General features: G+C 33.1%; 3 protein-coding genes across 4 annotated transcripts in view; 2 read left to right on the forward strand and 1 right to left on the reverse strand.

Annotated features, from left to right (window-relative positions):
• LOC139500009 (nonsense-mediated mRNA decay factor SMG8-like) overlaps positions 1-4,429 on the reverse strand; it is a 31,306-nt gene extending 26,877 nt beyond the window's left edge. For both annotated transcript variants that reach the window (XR_011658287.1, XM_071288701.1), the window contains exon 1: positions 4,332-4,429. Coding sequence is in view for 1 of the 2 variants with exons in the window: in XM_071288701.1 (XP_071144802.1) it covers positions 4,332-4,381 (50 nt within the window). In the remaining variant the exon portion in view is untranslated. The remainder of the gene's footprint in view (positions 1-4,331) is intronic.
• A 1,097-nt stretch (positions 4,430-5,526) lies between these two features.
• LOC139500011 (microfibril-associated glycoprotein 4-like) lies at positions 5,527-23,079 on the forward strand. The gene is made up of 8 exons (XM_071288703.1): positions 5,527-5,581; positions 9,121-9,203; positions 10,478-10,549; positions 12,272-12,404; positions 14,740-14,876; positions 20,334-20,430; positions 20,831-20,995; positions 22,786-23,079. Exons 1-8 carry the CDS (start codon positions 5,539-5,541, stop codon positions 23,049-23,051), a joined length of 996 nt encoding a protein of 331 aa, XP_071144804.1. The 5' UTR covers positions 5,527-5,538; the 3' UTR covers positions 23,052-23,079.
• LOC139500010 (uncharacterized) lies at positions 15,332-17,100 on the forward strand. The gene has a single exon (XM_071288702.1). It carries the CDS (start codon positions 15,413-15,415, stop codon positions 17,096-17,098), a length of 1,686 nt encoding a protein of 561 aa, XP_071144803.1. The 5' UTR covers positions 15,332-15,412; the 3' UTR covers positions 17,099-17,100.
• Positions 23,080-27,457: the final 4,378 nt, after the last annotated feature.

Raw genomic sequence — 27,457 nt, forward strand, 5'->3', positions numbered from 1 at the left:
TGGGGTTAATTTTAAAAACAATAACTCCTGCTAATTATCGATCATATAAACCAATGTGAACTCTGGTAATTGGGCTTGGGGTAATCTGTATTAATGTTAAATATTATAGGGCATTTATATATGGTTAAAGAATTTTATACATCAATCATTTATTTTCAATATTTTATTATGAACAGAGCATTTACTTTTAATTATTATATTTTCTCACTTTCAACACTCATGTCCAGCAAATAACCCATACAGGGCCCCATTACTGCTTTGCATATACGAAACTAACGAAACTAACGAGGTGTTACTTCACTGTCCAACTGCATATCAAAGGCAATTCATTACACATCTATTGTTAAAATAATCATAAACTGTGAAGTATTGTTTCAAAGTTTATTTTAATCAAAGCATAACAGTTACAATGTACATTGTACATAAGGGTCATAGAAACAAATCTATTTTTAGAACAGTTTATTTTCATATCCCAGGTAAAGGAAAGTCGGAACGAAAATAAACTAAAACTAAAACAAAATGTGTTTATAATCTTTATTTAAAGAAATAAAATAAAATAACACATATGACACTAGACATTTAATTTTTATTAGAATAAGTCAACATTCAGTATGTTGTATGTGGATTACAGACGTTCATCTTTCTTCAGGGATTTCCTTTATGTATGTACTTTGAGATTCCGCCAGTATAGACGCACCCCTTGATTGACTGCAAGGGTACAGCAGATCCATGTACACTCTCTAAGGATTAATGGAGATGTGTCCTTTACAATATTAACCCACCACCAGAACAATCCCCATCCCAACACCGCCCAAGGGAGCATGTAGGACACAGGGAAGTCTGTTATTATGGTGGAGGAAGCTGAAGTACTCGGAGAGAACCACCGGGCTTCTCGGCGTGAACAGACAACCCGAAGAGATTTCAGAAGATTGATATACAGGTCAAGCTGCGAACAACTTTGACCTACTGAGGCCCCTGAAGTATCCAAGCTAGTTTAAACTCCGGTCTGGATACCAGAGATATGTGTGAGAGGGTGAAAATCAACCTTCTGATGTAAATGTACTGACATTTTTAGCATCCCGAGTGAGGATCGAACTCGGGACCTTCAGCACTATTGCCATCGGTCTTAACCACTAGACCACGAACTCACATACTGATCTGTTCTATCGATGTTATTTGACTCTGTCATTTGGCATTTCGTATATAAGCATACTCCGCTTTATTGCATAATTTTGTCTGACAAATAGGCTGTGCAAATAACCGGAATATACTGTATATGTATAAGATGTTGTCACAGCTGTTATTTATATTTTTCTGTCACAGTAACAATATTTAAGGGCATTACTTTTCCGATAACTGAATTGAATTAAATTTCATTGTTGATAAGATATGGCGCAAACTGCGTTCCATAGATATTTTCCATAGCAACGTCACACTACATCTTACAATAGTGTATTACGTATGTGGTCTTGCCTTTCTTTTCGAGCTAAGATTTCTTTACATTTGAAAACGTGCTATTAATGAACCGAGGGGATGAAGTTGGGGTTGTTTTGGGAGTAAGGAAAAGAAGGCTAAAATTGGAAAATATAATTTTAAATGTTGTAAAATGTCTGAAAACTTGAAATGTTGAAATTAATGTTTGCTTGAAGCGAGTTTTTATTCTGTCCTTGAAATACCAACAAATAAAGACATGTGCGATTTCGCGAACTACTTTTATCATGTTTATTTTAACCACTCGCATTGCTATTGAGTTAAAAAAAAAAGATTACTATCTAGAACGGATGATTACACGATACCTTTACATTACATGGGGACGAAGTCCCCAATTACGGTAGAAAAATCAATTAAAAAAAAAAAAAAAAAATTGGGAAAATTTCCTGAATTTTTCATTCTACTAATGAACTCAAAATCGTTAACTTTTTTTTTCAGATCTAGTTCCTGTTCCGGTTTTCCCCGCATTTGCACAGAAATCTGTCTTGTTTGCATGAGAATTTGAAAAGAAAATTATATGTATCAGTCTAGTAAAACATAAGATTGGAACTCAATACAATTTCATCTTTAATAATTGTTTGATTTGAAAAAAACGTTACCTGATGGAAGCGTTTCTTTTGTTTACATTGAATATGACGTCATAATTTAAACAACGTCACAGATAAATCCCTAACCACAGAACCGAAATCGGGAACGTTACGGTATTTCTGTTTCCTTTACTAACATGTTTGAAATTGAGGTAAGAAAATAATACATACAGACTTCGTCCCCATTCACAGGTTATGCCTGCCTCATATTACGCATAGCATGAAAGCAATTGCTTTTATAAAAAGAAAAATCTCTGACCCAAAAGTATAGGCATAGAAATTATATTAACATAATTTCAGCAATCAAAAAGATGACAGAAGCAGAATATGCGGACAGTCGCCTGACAGAATGGAGATTCTTCTTCTTCCGAATACGGGAGTAGACTCCTAGGTAGGAGTGTAAAACTTCCCGGAACTTGTGTGCTATGTACATATGGACTTAATTTAAAAATAATATGACAAAGAAAAATCGTTATCAATAACATATATACATTATGTACAGTGGCTTTAAAGTTTAATAAGTTGCTGTGGATCCTTCAAGTGTTAGAGTGGATATGCCACTTTTGAAGGATTCCAGGGTGTCAGACATACCTATTGCTTCAGGTAGTGAGTTCCAGTCCGAAATAGTGCGAGGATAAAATGAAAATTTATAGAAATCTTTATTTGTGGATATTTGCCTAAATTTATGTTTCCCCCTAGTGCGTCTATCAGAAATTGTTAAGTTGTCCTTAGGAACTTCTACTAACCCCCAATTTATTTTATACAGCATAGTTAATCTAGCCTTTTTCCTTCTTAATTCTAAATTTTCCCATTCCAATGATTTTATTAAATTTGAAACTGCTCCAGGTGATCTGTCTTTATAATCATTGAAGACAAACCTGGCTGCCTTACGCTGTACCTGCTCAACCTGAGTGATGTGTTGTTTTTTGTACGGATCCCAGACAGGGGAAGAGTATTCGACGACCGGACGGACAAGTGATGTGTACGTAAGGTTTTTAACCTTACGTGTGCAGTTTTTTAAGTTCCTACGAAGAAAACCTAAGGTTTTATTTGCCTTACAAGTAATATTGTTAATATGCGTTCCCCAATCAAGATCATGGCTTATAGTTACGCCTAAATATTTACTGTCTTTTACTGCTTCTAAAATATGATTATGTAATATATAATCAAAAGTGGAAGGTTTACTTTTTTTAGAAATATGAATTACATAACACTTCTCAGGATTAAAATTCATTTGCCAATCCTCTTCCCATTTTACTAAACTAGACAAATCTTTTTGAAGTAATTGTGCATCAGAACTATTATTTACATTTCTATATAATAAACAGTCATCTGCAAAAAGTCTTGCATTGCAAGTTACATGTTCGGGTAGGTCATTTATAAAGAGTAAAAATAATGTTGGGCCTAAAACTGTTCCCTGAGGGACACCAGAATCAACTGCTAATTTTGAAGATTTTACACCGTTTAGTAGTACTTGCCGTTGCCTGTCAGCTAAAAAGTCATTTATCCAATTTAAATTTTGATTTCTAATACCATAAAATTCTAATTTCTGGGCTAATCTTTTATGGGGGACTTTATCGAAAGCTTTGGAAAAATCTAAAAGTATGACATCTATTTGGTTACCATATCCCAATGATTTAGCAAGATCTTGTATGCTGATGATAAGTTGGGTCTCACAAGACCTTTTGCTTCTAAACCCATGCTGACTATCATTTAATATGTTATTAGTTGTAAGGTGTTTCCTTATGTTGCTTGTTAAAATATGTTCTAAAATTTTGCAACATATTGCTGTTAATGAAACTGGTCTATAATTAATAGCGTTATGCTTGTCACCTTTTTTAAATATAGGTACAACATTAGCCTGCTTCCAATCATTTGGGATTTTACCAGTATCAATAGATTTTTGGAAAAAGAATGTCAAAAATGGAGACAATTCTTCTGCAAAATTATGTAAAAAATATGCTGGCAGATTATCAGGGCCAGTGGCTTTATGTGGATTTAAGTTTTTAAGTAACTTTAATAAGCCATTATTACTAATAAATATGTCTGGCATAGTGGGGTGGGGACTTGTACCTTTATTTGGCATAGAGGATGTATCTTCGGTAGTAAAAGCCTTTTTAAATTGTTCGTTTAGGATGTTAGCTTGTGTATTCGATTGTAGCTCAAGATTGAAACGATGACATACAGAAATAGGAGTAAGATTGTAATGTCTTATATGACTTTCTACATATTTAAATACAGTGAAATTATTACTGAAAATCAAAATCCAGTGGAAACTGAAAAATATCCATGGGCGCCGACATCTTGAACTGGTTACAATCCTATTTTCGGAAACCAGTTCAGTCAACGACAAGTCGGACCTAAATTAGATCGTTACTTATTTAGAGACAACTCGGACAACTTTAAAAACAACTCGGACCAGTTTGAAAGTAGGGTATATTAAATATCAAATATAAGAATTCGGAGGGTATAAGTATGCTACATTAATGTATGTTTTGATGTTTTGATTTCATGTACTAAATGAATATATCTTGACTACGTGATTTAAATTGTAAATACAGACGACCACAGATAATACGGTTCAGTGGCACCTACAAACATATGATAGTTTATATTATCTGATAAGACTGTGCATAGTTGTCAATAACAAAGGCTTTGGCACAATGCAATACTTTATTTAGGTAAAAAAAAGGTAAGATTTGTTTTTGTGTATTAGAGGTTTCAAAACAAAAGGCAAAATAAACAAAAGAGTTTTCCGATTTTTCAATTAAAACGAGACATTCAACATCATGAACATGTTCAACTGGAAGCAAAGAATTAATAAGAGAAGCGCATAAAATAAGATAACAGCTAGACATATTGAATAGTACGCCAGACGCGTGTTTCGTCTACCCATGGAACTATTATATCATAATACTTCCCTAGTCTATCTAACTGCATGACGCTCAAATCAAAAGTGATATTTGTCCATTGTGAGCCAAGGCTCCCTCCCCTCCATGTTGAAGGCCGTACCTTGACCTATAATGGTTTACTTTTTATAAATTGTTACTTGGATGGAGAGTTGTCTCATTGACACTCATACCACATCTTCCTATTATATCTTATTAATAACACGAAGCACTGTTAATTGTAGTTTAATTTGACACATCTATATTTTCTACTTTACAATAACAATTGATATAATTTCACAGTATTTCATCTGTGTTGATTTGTAAAGAAGAAATATTTTCTATGTAAAAAAGAAGATGTGGTATGATTGCCAATGAGACAACTGTCCACAAGAGACAAAAATGGCACAGAAATTTAACAACTATATGTCACCGTACGGCATTCAACAATGAGCAAAGCCGCATGGTCAGCTATAAAAGGCCCCGAAATGACAATGTAAAACAATTAAAACGAGAAAACTAACGGTCTTAATGATTTATGATTTTTTATTTTCCACAGATATAGTTTAGGAATGATGATCATCGCTGTATTTCTGTTGTTGGTCTCTAAAGTTAGTAAGTAACTATATGATTGAAGATCAAAGCTTCAATCTGAGATTACTGTAAATTAATTGTTTTTATTTCAATTTACGATTTATCTGTTTGTTTAATCATTATAACTGAACATCTGCAGGTTGTCATTGCGTTAATACTGTTGAATCAATTTTGGAGTAAATCAGAAAAGTCATTTTTCGTGAGGTACTTATTCTTGGTGCATTCATACATTATATTCATGCAGAATAGCCATGGTTTTTGTGTGTGAACATAATTAATCACTAAAAATGCACAAAAAGTGTCTTTTAATATGCATGTAACGAAATTAAACGATTCAAGATGAAGTATTTTCACGTTTGTTTTTGTTTTTTGTTTTTTTTAACTATTTTTCTAAATATAAATCTTTAACTTAATTTGAAATTGGACATTAAACTAAATTATAAGTTGGACATTAAAGAAGAATTTTAACGTAACCGTTTTAAAAGGCATCGGAATCGCCATAATATCATAAACCGATTGAACGTCATGGTAGGAATTAAGGAATAAGTTAGAAAAAAGATAAACTACACCTAAGTAAGTACTTTCTCATTTGTAGCACACACGTACATTTAATTCGAATTGCATTCGAATCGAATGCGAATCGAATTCGCTAATCGCATTCACACACTCTTCTTTTTTTAATTCGAATTATCCAATTCGCATTAGAAATACGCTTTTGTTAATACGAATTAAAAGTTAACGTTGTTTGGACAGTAAAGCGAATTCGACGCGCATTGTAATTCGAATTAGAATTGACGTTAGGACGTAAGACTTTTCGAATGCGAATTAAGAATTAGTTAATGCGAATCGAATTCGAATTACGTGTGAACTCAGCATAGGTCTGTTTCAAAATTATTGTGTTTCAACTCCGCACACACAAGTTTATATATTAAGTGAAATGCTGGATTGTGTCCAAAACGGTCTTTGGATTCAATATCAATCAACTGTTTCAAAAAAAAAAAAAAAAAATAAACCGAGTCAGAAACGCCATTTAGTGATCATGGTGATAATCTCAATTGCATGTCGAATGCATCTGCAGTTACAACTGGAGGCAAACTATCACACTGTTTTAGTTCTGTTAATCGTTGGGCGTTGCTCGTACTAAACGACAATAACTGACGCGCGAATTCTCATAAGTGTTGCATATTTACTCATGATTTTTACTGTAGAATAAAAGATAAAGCGTTTGAAATATTTTTTTCATCCATCCGAATCAGCGAGTTTTGAATACTTCATGAAATGGGATGTCATTATCATTTTCATTTCAAGCAATATAATCTATATATCAATGACATTTTTATATACTTAAAAGTCTTACTACTTAAAATACACGTTACGACAAGCAAATTGTTGTCAATTATCCTTAATACTACTATATACAGGTTTAAAACTCAATTGAGTTTTTTTCCTAGATATAGGAAGATGTGGTGTGAGTGCCAATGAGACAACTCTTTATCCAAATAACAATTTAAAAAAAGTAAACCATTATAGGTCAATGTACGGTCTTCAACACGGGGCCTTGGCTCACAACGAACAACAAGCTATAAAGGGCCCCAAAATTGCTAGTGTAAAACCATTCAAACGGGAAAACTTGGCCAACGGTCTAATAAAAAATTTAAAAAAACGAGAAATGAGAAACACGTATAAATAACATAAACAAACGACAACTACTGTACATCAGATTCTTGACTTAGGACAGGTGCAAACATTTGCAGCGGGATTAAACGTTTTAATGGATCCAAACCTTCTCCTTTTTAAGTGAAAAAAAACAGTATTTAAGTGAAAAAATATTTTTTCCCTACTTTTTCTTTATGCTTATAATAATACTTTAATCATGATCTTGAAATTCATAACAGTGTCACCTTCAAAGTAGATTATAAATGTTGAAAAGGCTCATGCATGACGCAATTATAAGTTTTCTATATTATATCGGCGAAGACAATAGTAACTTTTTTGAATATCATGGATGCATGAATTTCATTAACCTGAAATGTATGATTCAATATTCTGTAAAAATATGAAGGTCACGGACGGATATTCTGCACTGTGCATTCTTGACCTGTACTTTCTTGGCTCATATAAAACCAGGATAAATCCACCGTTTTCTATATAAGGATATGCCGTTACCAAGTCAGCAATATGAGCCGTGGTGTAGTGGTTAGTGCATTGGACTACTAACACAAAAGTTCCTGGTTCGATTCTCGCTTGGGATGCAAATTTCAGAAACTTAATGTTCGGCTCTCCCTCGACGACACCATTTGCGAGTATGGTCTTGAGGAAACGATGATAGTCTGTCAGAAGGGGACAATAAATGGCTGACCCGTGTTAAGAGAGAGCCATATCTCTTGCACGTTAAAGACATCCTGCTTAGATTTCGAAAAAGAGTAGGCTAATGCCGCTACAAGGCAGAAATCGCACCCGCAAAGTGAAAAGGGATTAATATAAGTTGCAAAACTTGTTTCCCAATCCACTATAAATAAATATTTTAAACTAAGTCATCAATATGACAGGTGTTTCAATCGTTTGATAGATTTTGGCTTTTGATTTTGCCATTTGATATTAATTATATATATAAAGGGTTTTCCGTCTTGAAATTTCATTTGAATTCGTTGTTTTATAAGTTATTTTCCTTTTTTTCTTAAATTGTGTAACACTTTGCAAATTTTTAACTAAATGTCCTGGTTTCGTCACAGTAATGCATTTAAAAATGTACACCTCTGAGGAGCCAAAAATTTCTAGAATTAATCTTTTTTTCTTAACCTGATTTTTCGGATAATAAGACTGTAATAAAATAATTGGTAAAGAAAAAATCATATGTTGGTGCACTTTTTTTTTGCTACGGCCCTTTGAAAATGCCCAATTTTGACGATTTTCCCATTTTTCATCGATTTTTACCTATTTTTGGGCTCTAATCTTGAAAAAAAATCACAGTTACACAATTAAACTTTTTTTCATACTTTCTACAAAGATGAAGTGGACCAATCTGAATAAATTTTACTAAAAAAAAAACTATAGGTAGGTGTTAATATAAGAAAGTTTTATCATATTTTGAAGCTTTTTTTGTGTAAAATTTACCATGCTGTCAATTTTGTATTTTTGTGATTTTTCTCAGTTTTAAGAAAAAATTAGATTTGAAAAGACAAACATGATATGGGATGTACATGATTCTTGTAAAATCATTTTTTGTATCCCTCACCCATTTTCTCAAAATTTTGGCTAAAAATACAGACTTAATTGGTCGTAAAATTTGAAAACTGGATTACTCAAAAACCATTCATTGTAAATACACAATTTTTGACAGCGTTATGTTTGATTATAATATTTTTAAAATTCATTGATATTTTCCCCTTGTATTACATGTTTTGGAAATAATTCAAGAACGAGATTTCAATGAGACTGAACGAGACTGAAAAGTCAGAAGAATACATCCTTAAACCACATAATTTTCTTCCGTTTTTATCTTTTTTATCTTTCGAGTTTGATGGTTGTAAGATCAGAAAAAACATCGTCTATATTTGTAGATTGTGGCCAGGATTGTCTTTCGTGCACTGGAGTTGAAACATATCTGGACTGTAATCGACATGAGACTTGCAGTAATAATGAGGTATCATGGGTCATTTCAGTATAAATGCATATATACATTTGTAGCGTTACATGTTCTCCTACGGTAGGACCATGCAGGAAATCAAAATATATATGTAAACAAAAATTCAGGATATATATGTAGATCAGACTTTCGTATACATGCGTAAGTACAGTCAACCATTTCTTCAAATTTCCGATGTATATTAGTGTCTTGACAATCTCACCACAATATAAACTTTATTTATGTTTATTGGTAAACATTTTTAATAAATCTGATACATGCAAAATGTATTTGTATTTGTAACACGAATATCCCCAAAACCTTGCTACTGCACATGTTTTTTTTCAAATTACGTGCCGTTCTTTATTCCCCAGTTCTAACTATTGTTTATCCTTTTGGAAGCAACTTCGTTTATGTTTTGTATCTTATTTTAGTTTTACGACATGTGATCTAGATATGTCGGGGAGGTTTGTGCTATCCTAGAAATGGGTTAATTCCACAATAGTTTGTATCTGTAACTCATAAGGATATGTTGCCATAACAATTTTACTGTTGGCTGTTGTTTGTTTTTTTATTGCACGTCTATCAGGGAGCTACCATTTGATTTTTATGGGGAGGGGGGGGGGGGGGGGGGGCTAGGATGAAATTTGAAAAAAATAGGCAGGACAGGAGTTTTGAGTAAAAAAAAAGGCAGGATGAGACACTTGCAAAAAAAAAAAAGTCAGGACGACAATTTAGGTAAAAAAAAGTCAGGATAAACTAAAAAAAAAAAGCAGGACCGCGAACAAAGTGAAAAATAAAAAGGCAGGACAGAGATTACAGCTACAAAAAAATGCAGGACAAAATTTTTCATCCTAGCCCCCCCATAAAAATCAAATGGTAGCTCCCTTAGTTGGTTATCAATGTGGTCTATTGTACTGTCCCAAAGTACAAAGTTCAGTGGTTTCTGTTATATCGTCCATTATTGTTAATTTTATATGTAAATTAAAAAATAAATCGGACTTTAGAAATTCAAAAAAACTAAACGAATTTCATATGTTGATATTTTACTCATTCCTCATGTTTATATAATTGTGTTGTAATATAAAATTGAAAATGGAAATGAGGACTGTGTCAAAGAGACAACAACCCGACCATAGAACAGACAACATTAACAGCAGAAGGTCAGCGATAGGTCTTCAATGCAGCGAGAAACTATACATAGGTAATAAACATGCACACATAAATATAAAGAATGATGTATACATAATGATGCAAAATGTTTTCTCAGTATGTACATGTATTTTATATAGGTTTGTTTTAAGCAGAAGTACTCAACATTGTCTGGAAAAATGCTTTATGACTTTGGTTGTTCTATGTCGCAGGTAAGATGACAAATCTGCTACTGTAATCAAGTAATAGTTGTAAGAACCTATCCAATTTGAACGGTTCCTTAGGGACGACATCAAAAGATCAATGTAAGATAAAAAAACTTAATTCAAATAGTTTGGGGGGGGGGGGTTGAACTGCTGCAAGATTTGCTTATCCGACATTGATTTTTACATATATCTATATGGGTCAATCAATTTTTCCCAAACTAAGTTAATAGGGGGGTAGGGGGTCAGTGAAAAAACTATTTGAATTAAGTTTTTTATCCTTCATTGAACTTTTGATGTCGTCCCTTATTGTTCGTATTTTTATGACCATATGGAACATATAAAACTAATAATAAAGACAACATTTACCTTTTAACATAGAAATCTTTCAATTTTCTAGTTTATGCGAACCCTGTACATATACTATTGAGGCCCCTCATGGGGGGGTCCTAGTAATCACATAATCACCATTTTTTTGCCAATATAATCACATAATCATTAAATATTTGCTTATCTTTAGTAATCAAATAATCATAAACTAAAAATACAGTCCTAGGTAATCAAATAATCATGAAATATTTGGCTTAATAATCAAATAATCATTAAAAAAACGGCCAAGTAATCACATAATCAAAAACCCCATGAGGGCCCTCACTATTTTGGTTTACGTATCAGAGTTAATGTTTACGATATAATCAAGTCGAAGAAGAGTCTATAGATAAAGGCGACATTACTTTTACCAATGAATACATCATATAAATCTACAAGAAAGACAACTCATGGTTACCGTATTTAAAAACAACTCTTATGGAATGGCATTAACCCCGAAACGAGGGCATTCACAAGGTAATCGTCACCGGCTTTGAATGCAACAATCGCCGTATACAATAGGCATCAAAAATTATAAATCGGGGAAACTTTTCGGAATCTTCAATTGTGGTCTCTACATGGGTGTTTTTTATTCATATTATTTAGGAAAAAACCCGACTTAAACCTTTCTTTTTATCCATTCATACACACATCAAATCTGATGATCAAAACTTATATAAGTGAGAACTGCTCTAGTTCATTACTTTAGGAATATTTATCAAAAACTAAACCCCTAACGGGAAGGATTGTGCCTGATGTTCATATGATGAAATTATAATCTTTCAGTCAGTTTAATTGAAGTCTGGAGCTGGCATGTCAGTTAACTGCTAGTAGTCTGTTGTTATTTATGTATTATTGTCATTTTGTTTATTTTCTTTGGTTACATCTTCTGACATCAGACTCGGACTTCTCTTGAACTGAATTTTAATGTGCGTATTGTTATGTGTTTACTTTTCTACATTAGTTAGAGGTATAGGGGGAGGGTTGAGATCTCACAAACATGTTTAACCCCGCCGCATTTTTGCGCCAGTCCCAAGTCGGGAGCCTCTGGCCTTTGTTAGTCTTGTATTATTTTAATTTTAGTTTCTTGTGTACAATTTGGAAATTAGTATGGTGTTCATTATCACTGGACTAGTATATATTTGTTTAGGGGCCAGCTGAAGGACGCCTCCGGGTGCGGGAGTTTCTCGCTACATTGAAGACCTGTTGGTGACCATCTGCTGTTGTTTTTTATTTGGTCGGGTTGTTGTCTCGTTGACACATTCCCCATTTCCATTCTCAATTTTATGTATATCCCATTATTGACAGGCGGCAACAAAATATGTACAAAGTATATAAACACCCAACTAATGAATTATCTAGTTTTGTAGACATTCAGTTGGACCAATCTTCGGTAGACGAGCAGAAGGACACCATATCCTCTGCGAGGCATGTTGTAACAGTACAAGATTGTGTAATGGAAATCTGAAATGTGATAAACCTGTAGTACAAAACAGTAAGTGTAATATTAGTTACATAGTGTGTTAGTGACCTAATACGATATATGGAATTTACTGACCCCGTATATATATATATTGTATTAGGTCACTAGTACACTATGTAACGAATTTATCTTACTGATTATCTTTATTTGTTGAATTAAGACTAGAGTTGTCTTAGTTGAAAGCATACTAAATCTTCTTATTTTTATATTCAAGTGTTCAAGTGTTCAATTTAAAGAACCTACTTCTATTGATCTGCACAAAAAAAATAATGTCAACAACACCAATTTAATATCAACAACCTTGATATGTAACAATATTAAACAGAACGTTCAATGCATTTACATATTCAAATAGTGTCAAAGTCATGACTCCACTACTAACCGTGTATTGACATAAGCCCCGTCTCCCTACTAGCCTAATATTGAATATACACGGTCTCGATGCGGACGCTTGTAACCAATCATATTCCTAAAAATGTATAGGAGGTAAGTTAAATATATATAGATATATATATATCTGTGTCAATAATTTTCCCACTAAATTAATGATCACATCATAAATATAAGTTTGACCAAGGAGAAAAGAAAATGAAGCTATGCACGTCAAATGTCGCTTTATTGGATACCATATTTAGGAGCATAATACCCCAAAAATTTGGAATTAAAGCAACGTATTCATGGTATTATACACAGTTAACTATTGCAGTGTTGTCATTCACACTTACACATATCTAGCTGAAAACATGTCAGTGTTTTAGGTACTGACTCTTTTTATCATCTGGATATACGTGTTATAGTGTTCTTTATTTTTCTGTGTAAATTATAAACATTTACTGTTAATATAAAAAAGAAGATGTGGTACAATTGCCAATGAAACAACTCTCCACCCAAAACCAAATGACACAGAAATTAACAACTATAGGTCACCGTACGGCCTACTTTTGGTAATATTCTATTGGCATGGCTTTATACTTATGCTTGCCGCCAATGAGTTGTTGTACTGGGTAATTTTTTGTATTCTTATTTTTCATTTTTGCTTATCCGATTTGCCGTTATACCATTTATTTTCTTTTGTGACATATATATTTGCTTTTGTAGTGGTTAAGATTCTAACACAATAATGGCTGATGTACCCATATTTTTGACAATTTTACATAAACATTGTTTTGATCACATATTGTTGTCAATATACCAGTAATGAAATTTTATGCGACTTTCTTTAGATATCAATATCAGGGTTTATCTACCATTTTCATCATAAGGAAATACATGTACCAGGTCAGGAATATGACAGTTGTTTTCAATTCATTTGATGTGTTTGAGCTGTTGATTGTGCTATTATAGGACCTTCCGATTTAAATTTTCCATGGAGTTCGGTATTTTTTGTTATTCTACTTTTTAATGGTTATGTTTGGCCACATGTTCTGATGGTAGATTTCAAGTTTGTTTATCATTAAGTTAAATGTATACGTTCAAAACATTGCGTGCTTAGCAAATGCTTCTAGTAAATATATTTTCATTGTATATTTTGATAATTTTAACAAATTGTCATAGCGTTTGTTGTTTATAGTATCTTAAAGTGGTGTGTTATTTGATCTTTTCATATATGTATCTAATCTTTTCATATATGTATCTAAATAAACCAATTTTTTTTATTAAATGTAAAAGAGTTTTTTTAAAGCAGCGGAACAAAATTACTAAAAGTCACGAGTTCTTTCAGATCTCCAAATAGCTGGTTTGACAAAGTGCAGCAATCGAATCCCTGACATATTACTATATTTCGTTATAAAATTGTTTTTTTCCTAAGAAAACAATGTCTCGTTTAAATAAAAACCTTAATCTACATGATCTATTCCCTACAAAAAAAGAAAACCGTAAACGTGATTTATTGCAGGGGTAATGATTAATCTGGTCGGTATTTCATGATGTAAATAACCCCACAAGTAAAAATAGTCGAAGATAAAATAAGATGAAAAATTGCAAGTGTGTAAATATATTGTTAACATTTGTTCGTTTTATTGTCATGTTTTGGTGATGTTGTACTCTTTTAGACTTGTAATATATTGTTTTAGACACATAGTTTACAATACCTTCACAACAGAAAACATAATTCACTTTTTTACAAATTTATGTACATTACTAGGCTTATATCCTCACCTTTAAAAGAAGAAAGTCAACATTGATGTTAACGACCAGGACAATATACGCAATAATAATTTCCATTTACTTTGATGTACCATATACACGTTAATCTTTGTTAATAGGCATAACACAATTTAAGCATACTCTCTTTGAAGTTTCTAATAGGAAGGTTCGACTTTTTAGTGTCTGCTTGATTGTATTCCAGATACCCATCTCCCACGAGAATGTTCCGAAATAAAAACGCCATATTTGAAGAGTGGAGTTTACAACATCTATCCATTTGAGTCACCTCTAGCTGTGCCAGTGTTTTGTGATATGACGACAGAAACTAAAAGCTGGACGGTATACCTATATTATATGTAAAGATTAAATCATTCATAAAATTATCCAGATATCATTACACATGTTCATCAGCTGACTAATTACCTGTACAGTTTACTGGTGAACTGGAGGATGAATAGATTACAAACAACAAAACAGGAACAAAACTACATATACATATTCGATTTAATGTATTAGACTATTCAAGTCTATATGCAGATTGCTTTTTTTTTACTATACGCACAACATGCACAACATGAACTATGCATGCGACATTTCAAGTTTAATTTTACTATTTTTTTTAGTAGAAAGTACTGCCTCACTTAGCGTGGTCCTTCGCAGAATATTTTATCGCTTGCCAATAACAACTAATTCGTTTTTGAAATACATTTATTTGGTGTCTCTTCATCTTATATTTATATCGACAAAGTGTTTATTCGTCCGCAATATACATGTGTAAATGAAGACCTTGTTTTTCTGAATCAATCTCCATTATCCTTGATGCATACATTTTATGAATCATATAGAAACATTTTTCAAGATCTGACCTAATTATCATGTGCGCTGCCATTGATCTATCACGTGGTGCTGCAGCCATAGCACTAATGATAGATAACGCACGTGCTTTAATCACAACAATATCGATCTTTTGTTTAAATTTTGTTTTCCACTATTTTCTTATTCGTTTTCTTATGGAGAGTGAAAGTAAATACAAAACGGGTGGTGGGAACTCATGTTCAGTTCATGGTTGTTCCAATAATCGGGAAAAAATAACTTTATGGAAGAAATCAATGTGTGAATTACATGGTGAAATGCACGACCATTGTCCGTGTTTAATTCCTTACAGACTTCATGTAATGCAATCCAAAGAATTAATACGACTTGAGTGGATTAAATCTTTAAATCGGAAAGATCTTCCAAAAAATGTATATGTATGCTCTGAACATTTTATTGACGGAAAACCTACGGATAGAAATCCTTCTCCTAAGTTAAAGATGGGGTATGAAAATAAGACAACTCCGGGTAGAAGAAAAATTTTAAAACATCAATTGTCAGTGAAAAAAAGAAAACTGGAAACTGGTGATTCCGATTCCGATATGGAAATAACAGAATTGGACACTACCTTAGAAAGTGAACCAGGCGCAAGTACGCCGTACGAGAAATTACCGGAGGCTATTTGTAGTTTTAATGTTATAGAAGCTTCATCTACTGTTAGTACACAATATCTTGAATCTGACTTCTTACCGCAGAAAGATCACACGTACGGGAAAGAATGGACCGATTTTCAGACTAAATCCTCTCAAACAAATATAGTTTTAACGGAAGAAAAGGGAGTTCAAAGTAAATCTGACGGAGCAACTATGTCTGCTGCTCAAAACTTAAAGACGGACAATGACGCTTTATTGTATACAGGGGTCACAAAAGAAGTCTTTTTCACGCTGGTGAAATGTTTTACTCCTTTCAATACATTCAGTTTTCAATTAGAGGTAGCAGATCAATTACTCCTTGTGCTCATGAGACTAAAGTTAAATTTAATTTTTGACGATCTATGCAGAAGATTTGGTATATCAAGTGGTTTAGCTTGCAAAATATTTAATTCATGGATTCCTGTGTTGGCAGATAAGTTAAAGACCTTGATTGTTTGGCTCCCTAGAGAAGTAATAAGAGACTTTTGTCCCGAATCATTTAGGGAAAATTATCCCAGAACTACCTGTATCATTGACTGTGCTGAAACATTTATTCAGAGACCAACTAATTTAAGGAGTAGGGGTGAAACGTACAGCAATTACAAGTCCCATAATACAGCTAAATATTTAGTAGGGATATCCCCACATGGACAAATTATGTTCATATCCAAAGCTTTTGGTGGTCGTGCTAGTGATAAATTTATTGTAGAAAAAAGTGGATTCATGAATTACTTGCTTCCAGGCGATGAGATAATGGCAGATCGAGGCTTTACAATAGATGACTTATTGTTTCCATTGCGTGTTAAGCTGAACATTCCAGCGTTCACAAAAAACAAACCCCAGTTAAGTGCGGAAGATGTGACAACCACAAGAAGGATTGCCAGAGTACGGATACATGTTGAAAGGGTAATTCGACGATTGAAGGTCTTCAAAATTCTAAGTGGGACTGTGCCTGTATCATCCTTAACACTGTTTGATGACATTTTGCTTGTATGTTCTGCTTTGGTTAATTTACGGTCAGATCTGATCAGAGATACTAATGAAAGTAATGAGTGAAATTAGTTTGTTATTTTTTAACAGTTGGAATATACACTGTACATGTACATGTATATTTAAGGCATTTGGATAGTGTAATTGATATATATGTTCATTGCATTATGATTGTATTATGTTGTTTGTTTAGCGTCCAGTGGCAAATAGTTTATGCATATTCAGGATGACATATTTTCATCTAGACGTCTTTTGGTTATTTTATGAACTCTACCTTTTTGAATTTACCTTTGTCATGTTTGTGTTAGTTTTGGGTCAAATTTATTTTGTAATTGGGTGTCTGTCGCATTGATGTATAACATTGTCCAACTCATCTCCTCTTATTCATAATTTATAATAAAACTTTCATCGCAATACATCAATCAAAGAGTAAAACATCATTGGAGGTATTTAAATGAAAACATTAAACTTGGACACCTTTTTAGATCAATAAATGGTTTCATGATTAACCTTTTAAGATAGTTTACTCTTTAACTGATGTAATGGGATGAAATTGTTAGTAACTTACAACCGACAAACAGTTGAAATGTCCTTAAAAATAACACAGGTTTCTTTGTGAATAGCCAGACCACACAACTATGGGGATTATCGTGTTAGATAATTAAGACACACCATGGTATTTACTGTGTAAATATTACTTACACTGTAACACAGTAGGGCAATCAATTGACATATTTCTGATTGAACAATGTAAACAAACAAGTACAACTAAAGGCTCCCTGCTGTCATTATCTGAACCAAACTACATGTAGACACATAATTGTGTAATTATCATAAGAGATGCAGAAAGACTGACCATACAAAAGTATAATGAAAATAAAAGTACATGCATCAAGAGTAACTTTGAAAAATCACAACAATCAAGTTGTTTGAAGAATACACACACACTGACAATCATACCACATCTCACAAATAATATATATATACAGGTACATGTATATATGTTCAGATAAACCAACAAATGAAACAATTATTTAAATGGATTTTTTTTAGTTTAAAACAAATAAAATAATTTTCAATACAAAATAAGCACATACATCGGTGTTTATTTATAAATTATACATTCCCTTCAAAATCTGACTGATCAAATTAAGCAAATGTACATGTATTTATATATATTATCAAATATGCATAAACTTTACAAAAGCTTTGCTCATCATCAGACGGTCATCTTGGATCTCATTAACTAAACATGGTAGAAGTTTTTTTACATAAAAAGTTTTTAATCTGGTGACTTGGTTATTAACGTAAGTCTCGTTATACAGAATGTCAATATATTTATGTTCATCTACGCCCAGCCATACAAGCAACTTGCACTGTTTTAATCCCGTACAATACATAGTGAGCTGAACTTGTAGGTAAATTCCTCTGCTCCCTTTTTCCTTTACAACAAGATCTCCATTTTCATCTTTTCCGACATCATATTTTCCAGATTCAAATAGTTGATCTTATGTTGACCAACTAGAAGAAGGCACTGGACACTTTATTTCTAGAAGAGTTTGTCCATCAAAAATTCCATCTGGACTTGCGGACAACCAGTTTTCCTGTTGTGACACACAAATGCCTTTCTCTTGGACTTGATGTCCATTAGAGTTCAGATACACTTTTGCATCTATTTCTCCCTGCTGGCCATGTTTAGTGAATTTATTTCCAACAAATTTTGGGTGTAAATGTTCACGTATAAAGTTCGTGCTGTCTGTTGTTTCCTTAACCGGCACTTTGTGAGCACTGCTGGCAGTTATTCTTAACTTTCTACAGTCTTTCCATAATAAGCTTTTGGACTGAAGTGTTGTTTCAGTCTGTAATCTAACTACTTGAGAATCCGTCAGGAACACATATTTAGAAAGAAACTGCACACATTTAGCACATGATGACAAATCATTGTGTTCACCATGAACTTGTTCAATACTTTCTTGAGTACGAACTGACGGATTACTTTTAAAGCTTTTGTTCATGATTGTTCCTTTTATTTCGAATAAAGGTAGCATTGGTGAGGCATTGACGGCTTCTTTAAATTCCTCTTAATGGTGTATCTCGTAGTCCAGGAACATTTTCATTACCCATCGGATTTTCACCAAGTTTGGGTTTTTTCAGCTGAATACTGACAAGGGGCTTTGGTTCAATGTTCCTGGTAGTTCCTCTATTCCACTTGGCAGTTTCGTCTGTGCAACTTACTCCAGTCATGCTATTTCTCACAGCATACTCGATCTTCCACAATAATGCTCCGACATGACTGCATGAAAGTCCTAAACCAGTCATGCACGTACACCAGGCTTGTTCCACTGCACCTTCCCCTGTGCACATAACATAGGCATCATTAAGTCTACTCACAGTCTGGGATGATCGTACACTCGCCTTCATAAATATTTTGTTATCTGTTGCATTGAAATACAATATTTTGTCTACATTTCCACTTTGAAAATAATTATAACTCTGTAAGCTCTTAAAGGTTTTCATTGTTTCCCCATCAACTGCCTTTGATCTTATCAAGTAGTTATAAATGTCACCGTACATTAAATTTGGCCAACTCCTCATATCGTCATTCCAGTCCTTTATTTCTTTGAAAATATCTGGCATTGAACTTTTAACACAATGTTTAACTTAAGTAGACATGATGAGGATGAACTAACTTGTTTATATATTTCTCGTTACGATTGAATGCTTTGTTTACGTTTTTATCATTACTGTAATGGCGGACGTGATTATAGCGCGCCCAGCGGCGAAGATTATTACTACGGGTGATAATTGAAAAAACGTGTCTATAGATCTGAAAGTTCGAAGGTAAAAGACACATCACTTTTTGTATGCGGGAGAACGATCCGTTTCATAGAACCCTTGTTAATGTTGAAACACTTCAAATTCATTACCAAATATTGGAAATAATGCGGAATATACCTCCGGATCCTATAGAGCAATATCCCAACATAATCTTGATGTACACTTTATATGTATATATATTTTACCTCAATAATCCCTATACTTCATATTTATTTGCATAATTCCATATTTGCATGCATATATAAGATAATAAAGCAAAATATCTTAAGCTTCCAACAGGAAATGTATTATAAAAGATAAAAATGTATCTTTTTCTGTCAAGGTAGAGAATCATCACGTTTTTAGTTTTCATAAATCATATTGCTTTTATAAATTTGGGTTTGAAAATTCCTTATGAAGATAAAACGAGAAAAATGCTTTATCGTATGCACATAATGCATAAAAAGCTATTTTTATCATTCAGGTAATACAAAGAAGATACAATGGTTCTGTTGGTTTCTACAGAAACTGGACGGCTTATAAAGAGGGTTTTGGTTTTGTAAATGGAGAATATTGGTTAGGTATGTATACACCAGTTGCGTTGACAAATAGGTGGTGAAAAGTGGAGCATGTAAAATAACACGTCGACGATACCTTTCTGCATTATTGAAGTGCAAATGCTTTAAGTTAATTCAATCAGTACAGCTGCTTCTTTCCTAAAAATACATTAACCATATGTTTTTTAATTCATGTATGGCAAATATCGATAAACAGATTATATATGGTTTTCAACTCGCATAATGTGCTAGGTTATATAACGCTTGGGGATATCACTCGCATCAAATTCCATGATACATCGACGAATGCTAGGGAAAAGAAGTATGCATTAAGTTTGTCGGATACATATTGAGAGTTGAATTAACTACTCGAATTGCTTTATACAATTTGTATTTCTTTGTTAAACTCCAACTGTTCATACAGGTAACGATATAATTCATCGGATAACATCAAATGGTAACCACGAGCTTCGAATCGATTTATCAGACTTTGAGGGCACTCATAAATATGCAAAATACTCAAGCTTCAATGTTGGTGATGAGTGGAGTGAATATCCATTGCATGTGGCGAATTATTCAGGGAATGTAGGTAAGATGAACAGAATACAACAAAATTAGAAAAAGAAGAAGTAAAATCTGTAATAAAATTAAAAACCAAATAGTGTTAAAAGACACGTAACTGTACTTTTAAAATGATATATGGTATGGGGTATGCTTATTGTAGAAAGGCGTATGGTGATTAGTACCAAGATCATAATGCGATACTGTTTTCATAAACACAACATACTATTTATATAACGCATAAAGGGGAAACAGAAATGCATAACAAAGATAAATGAAGGATGCAATAAAAATCATTATTCAAAGAAATCCAGAAATATATTATATATATGAAAAATTAAGAAAGTGATACACAGATATCTAAAGATAGCAAAAACATAAAGCCACATAAAAACCGTGCAGGCAAAAATTACTCTATAATCAATACCGTCGTTTTGCATTTACTGTAAATTCGATATTCTGAAATATGCATTACTAATAATTATGTATCCATTATTAACACATTACAAGTTAGAAAGTTTGACCCAATTTTATAGGTGTTTTAATAATGTTGAAAAGTCATGAATTCATGGTTAAAACATGTAAAAGCTAATCAAAACATTTGGTTCTAATAGTAATGTGTATGGTTACTTCTGGGACACTCAAAATCACAACGGAAATTGGGATATTTAAAAACCTTGTGCGTCCTGTAGGGAAAGACTTAGCTCTCTCATGTAGAGAGATTATTGCAACAAATAATGGTTTTCAGGGTTCTGCCCCTATCCAACATATCCTCAGCAGTAGTTCTCATAACTCGCTGCGTTGGAAGACCAAATGTTGACCTTGGATTGTTTTCTGGTCTTTGCTTGGGTTATTGTCGTGTTGACTCATTCCATTCTCTAGTATATTCTCATAATTCCATATTTTAAGATATTGTCATGATGGTTATAATTCTTTGATATTTAAATATGAATAGCAGTTTATTATTTAGCTCATTCTAAACTTGAAAAATGACATAAATTACGTCCACTTTTTAACATAGTTTAACTTCTGATGACTTATTTTATTATACTGTCGCCGGGAAAAAGGTTCCTAGTTGCTTACGTCTTACTGTCCCTACGATCAATAAAATTGTTGTCATTTATTTTTCTCATCAACTTCAAATCTGATCCATTTTTTTTAATTTAGTTTCATCTCTCATTTCTTTTCTGTTAATAGGAAATTTAGCATCTATTAACTTTAGCTTCAACATTACACCCACCCCCTTTTCCTCCCAACACTTGATATATTATATGTGTTTTTAAATATCTTGTGTTGTGTCTCTTTGTGTGCCAGTTTATCTAAGCCTATGGCAGATATAAGTTAATTCGGTAATTTTAATGCTCTACCTAGAGGCGGCATGTTTTTCGGTCTGTGCGTTCATTTGATCGCCCGTCCGTCAACCTGTCCATCTTAATTCGGCATTAATTTTATGGTCGATGTAGTTTTTATAATATGACCTTTCTATTGTTAATGCCAAATTAAAGATTTTATATTAATTTCACTGTCCACTGAGCATAGACAATGACAGTGCGAGTTAGCAGGTTAAAGTTTCTGGTCATGGTAGTTTTTGATGAAGTTGAAGTCTAATCAACTTGTAATGCGCATCTGGTGCAGAAAAATTGGTACCGTTTATGTTACTGTAACTTTGTTCCCATGTTACCTGTGATATGATCTTTCTAATTCTAATGCCAAAGTAGAGCTATTAAGCAAATTTTACGGTAAACTGAGCATAGAAAATGACAGTGCAAGTTTGTCATCTGTGTACTATTGACATATTTTTCTTTCTTCATATTTCAGGAAATATTCTTATGAACCCAGCTCAACCTCATAATGGAATGCAATTTTCTACTGTCGATCACGATAGAGATACGACTACAGGCAATTGTGCAGCGGCCTACAAGGGAGGCTGGTGGTATGCAGCATGTCATAATGCTAATTTAAATGGAAGATATCTATCCGGTCATCATGAATCATTGGGTGATGGCATTGACGTCAGTACTTTTCGTGGCTTGCATTATTCACTGAAGACTGTTACAATGATGATTACGAAAATTAATCTTTAGAAAATAGAAATAAATGGACTCTTTTCAATCCGTGTTTGTTATTTAGGGGAAATGATAATCAATATAGTATCTATATAAGTCTTTAAAAAATAAAATGTTACATTTGGGATTACAATTATAGGTTGATGCCAATTCTGTGGTGATGCAGCTTGTTTTACTGTACTTTTTAGCTGTCATATTAATCGATGCTTTGTATTGGAGAAACACTATATGATTCAATTATTTTCTAGTATCTAAGATAATTGTAAAGCTCTTGCGTTTAGACACATCCTTATCGATCAATTAACTATTAGACCTTTTCAACAACTGATGTGAGGGGTCGTCTCAAAAATGAAAATTGAAAATACTACTATTGATCACTTTTGGATTTATTGCTTGAAACTTATTTGATTGGCAATGATACAACTTTCTACAAAAGTCCAAATAACATGGAATTTTTTAAAATTCAGAATAAAGAAGAATATTAATTTTACGGAGAAAAAAAGAAGAGAAAAAAACAAACAAAAAATAACCAAAAAATAACCCCCCCCCCAAAAAAAAAACAACAAACAACGATCTCTGATCGACTAAACGGGAATCAAATATGAAGACGAAGCATACTTTCAAAATATCATTCACAAAAATTTCTACTGTGTGAAGTGCGTACAAATTACTAACATTTTCAGGACTTAGTACAGGTGCACAAACATGCGACTGGGTTTTACCTGTATAGAAAAGATTATAAAACCGGCAAAGCTTTGTCAAGGAAAAGAGAAACAGAGAAACAATATCTGACCCGTTGACAACAAAATAAAATATAGCAATGACAGTGTAACATATAAAACCAACGAGATTTGATGAACACGGACCCCACTAAACTCCATAATGCAATGCTATATGCGATATCCGCTTCTTGTAAGAAACTATGAGCTCATTTTCGAAAACTAGGGAATTCCTCTACGGGCAATTATATGGGCCAAACAGTTCGTGAGGATGACGATATAATTAAATGAGGGATCACTTAATTTATTGGAATCCCAACCAATGCTTATCACTGTCCAAAAAGAATTTAAAATGACAAAGCGCTATAGTTACTAGCGTGTTGAATTATAAATTCAATAGGCAGGTATGCGTATGTATTGCTAAATGTTGATACATTGGAACGAGAGGCCAATTACATTCCCCCTATTCATGAAGGAAAAACATCAACTTTAACTAGGTATCTTAAAGCGGCTTAGTATTTCGTTGATAAAAATGGCGATGTGATCTTTTCCTTCGACTTTTGAAATCAATATGTTTTCACCCCTCCGGGTATTGAATATGTACTTCGGGTATTAAATATGTACATCGGGTAAGGATAAGCCCGTTTGTAAAACACTGACTCGACCTTGTTTACAAGTGTGTAACAGACGGACAAACAGTCCAGTAATTATGCTTCATAAATTCTCATAAATCTTCAGAATTTTACAAATACACATCTATCGTTATTGACATGCGGCATAATCATAAAATGAACGGAAAACTGATAATGCAGGATGTGGAATAATTACAGTAATTTTTAAATTAATTTTACGTAAAATGTCGTGTAAATACATGTAATATCAATATTACTAGTATATGATAGAGAAAAAAATTTATTTACTTTTTTTTTATACATCTGATGTAGCTATATATAACCGCCAAATCGAATTTATATACGTTATGATAATCAGACGTTTTTTTTTAGACGACCCCTTCATTTTACCTGTAAACTGTAGGTGTCGTTAGTCGGTGTCGAGAGTTGTTGAAAAGGTCTAATAATGGTGCCGATTCCAGTCGTATATCATTCTAACATTACTTCAGCAGTTTTTCTGTTGCGAGCACATCTCTGGCTACCAGATCTACGAAGCCCATATAATGTCAAAATTCAAGCAAATTAAAAATTAAAAGATTTGTTAACGATTGGACAGATGATATTTTACAGTTACTTAATGGGATTTTCACAAATTGGAAAGCCGAAATCGCATCTTGAAGATCGTGTTTTAAGTCTTCCATTCCTAACAATGTCAATAAAAAAAGAATATTTCACTGCCTTTTACATGCCATTTTTCAAACAAGAAACTATAGTTACTGTATTAAGAAGGAAATATGATAACTGTTTTCTATTAGTTTAAAGTGTGTGAGCTTTTTATTTTGCCACTTGATTACCGACTTACCGTTTTCAATTTTCCTCGGTATTTTTGTTATTATACTTATTACTATTTCCAGTGTTTATTGTGATTAAAGAATGATTAATCCATGTCGTTTTGTGCATTTTACAATTTCTGATCTCTAAATTATGTATTATGAATTTAAGATAAGGTTAATTCATACATGCATAATTTCTATTTCAAAACTGCATCCTGATACGCAGATATTTTTCAGTGTTCTGTTTTCCATACCAGATATATTATAATTTGTGTTTCCATTATTCTATCTATAAATCATCACGAATTGGTTGATCGTTATGGAATATCCGTTTTCCAGATGCTATCGGATATGTTCCTTATGTCGTAACTACAATCCCGTTCCCTTTTCAAAAATGGAACCTACCGAATTAGACTTTTATCCGGCTTTATAATTACATGAGCAACACGACTATTGCAACATGTTAAGGTAGATCTGCTTACACTTTCTGGAACCGAGATCACCCCCAGATTTCGTGGAGTTCGTGTTGCTGTTGTTCCCCTATTTTTGACATTTTTACCTATTGTGTCTGATTGTTTTGTTCACAAATCGTTGTCAATATGATGGAATTTGATGCGATAGTCATACAGGTGAGAGGGTTAGCTAGCTTTAAAACCAGTTTAAACCACCATTTTCTACATACGAAAATGCCTGTCCGGAATATAACAGTTGTTATCTATTCGTTTGATGTGTTGAGCTTTTGATTTTAACATATGATTAAGGACTTTTCGTTTTGAATTTTCCTTGGAGTTCAGTATTTTTTTATTTTAATTTTTTCTGGTAACTAACTGAAAACCCTTGCCGTTTTTAGCACAACCTTTTTGATCTTTTGGTCCTCGATGCTGTTCAACTTTGTACTCGTTTCGGCTTTCAAACTTTTGTATCTGGGCGTCACACGTAGGTCTTGTGTGGACAAAATACACTTCTGGCGTATTAAAATTTTGAACTTGTTGCCTTTTGTTGGCTGTTATTCGTGTGATTCTTTGTCAATTGTGTTCTCCAATTTAAATATATTGTAGTCCTGTGTTGTCATTTTGATGTTATATTTCACATGGCCATAAAAGTGCGAGGTTTGGCATGCCACAAAACCAGGTTCAACCCACCATTTTTTCCTTTAAAAATGCCCTGCACCAAGTCAGGAATATGGCCATTGTTATATTATAGTTCGTTTCTGTGTGTATTTAATTATAACGTTGAGTCGTTTGTTTTCTCTTATTTTTTAGTGTAAATTAACATTGCGATAAGACGGATCACGGTACTTGTCTATCCCAAATTCATGTATTTGGTTTTGATGTTATATATATATGTTATATTTGTTATTCTCGTGGGATTTTGTCTATGTGTGTTACATTTTAGTGTTATGCTGTTGTTCTCCTCTTATATTTAATGCGTTTCCCTCGGTTTTAGTTTGTTACCCCGATTTTGTTTTTTGTCCATGGATTTATGAGTTTTGAACAGCGGTATACTACTGTTGCCTTTATTTTTCGATACATTGGGAGTAAAAATAAATTTTGCAAATGCTGTTCAAATGGGAGAGGGAATTAGGAATCGTGCAAAAATAAAAATGGAAAATGATTTACCATATGATGGGGATAGGGGAGTACTGTGGATTCATTAATTTTTGTGGGTATCAATTTTCGTGGATGAAGGTAAACTTGGTTCGTGGACATTTAATTTCATGGATTTGCGGAAGTCGTCATACAAGAATTTAGAAAATTTGTCATTCGTTGAACATATAATTTTGTCGTTCACCAATACCTACGAAATTCACGAAAATTGGTATCAAACGAACAATAATGAATCCTCAGTAGTGCAATTCGGAACAGCAATGATGTAATGAAGATTGGTTTCCGTGGGAAGTTTACTTATGAGGCACTGTATATTGCCCGATTACTATCACATGTCTGTCTTGTATCTGATGGCTGAAACATGATTTAGAGAAAACAATACAAAGAACTAAACTGTATCTCTACTGACAACTTCACTAGTTTTATACATGCCCATTTCATTGAAAAATCAAAAAGTCACACATTATTGCAACTTTGTATTACTTTGTGGTTCGTACACAATGGCAGAAAGTGTGTCTGTTCGTATAAACAGCTGTACTTCGCTAGAATATTTGATAATTACCTGATGACCTATATCTATTGTGTCACATCAACATAGACACACATGATTATTGACTTCGTGGTAAGTACTTATTTACATGTGTTTACATATAC

The sequence above is a fragment of the Mytilus edulis genome, chromosome 13 (genome assembly GCF_963676685.1).
Source record: "Mytilus edulis chromosome 13, xbMytEdul2.2, whole genome shotgun sequence".
Taxonomy (NCBI): domain Eukaryota; kingdom Metazoa; phylum Mollusca; class Bivalvia; order Mytilida; family Mytilidae; genus Mytilus; species Mytilus edulis.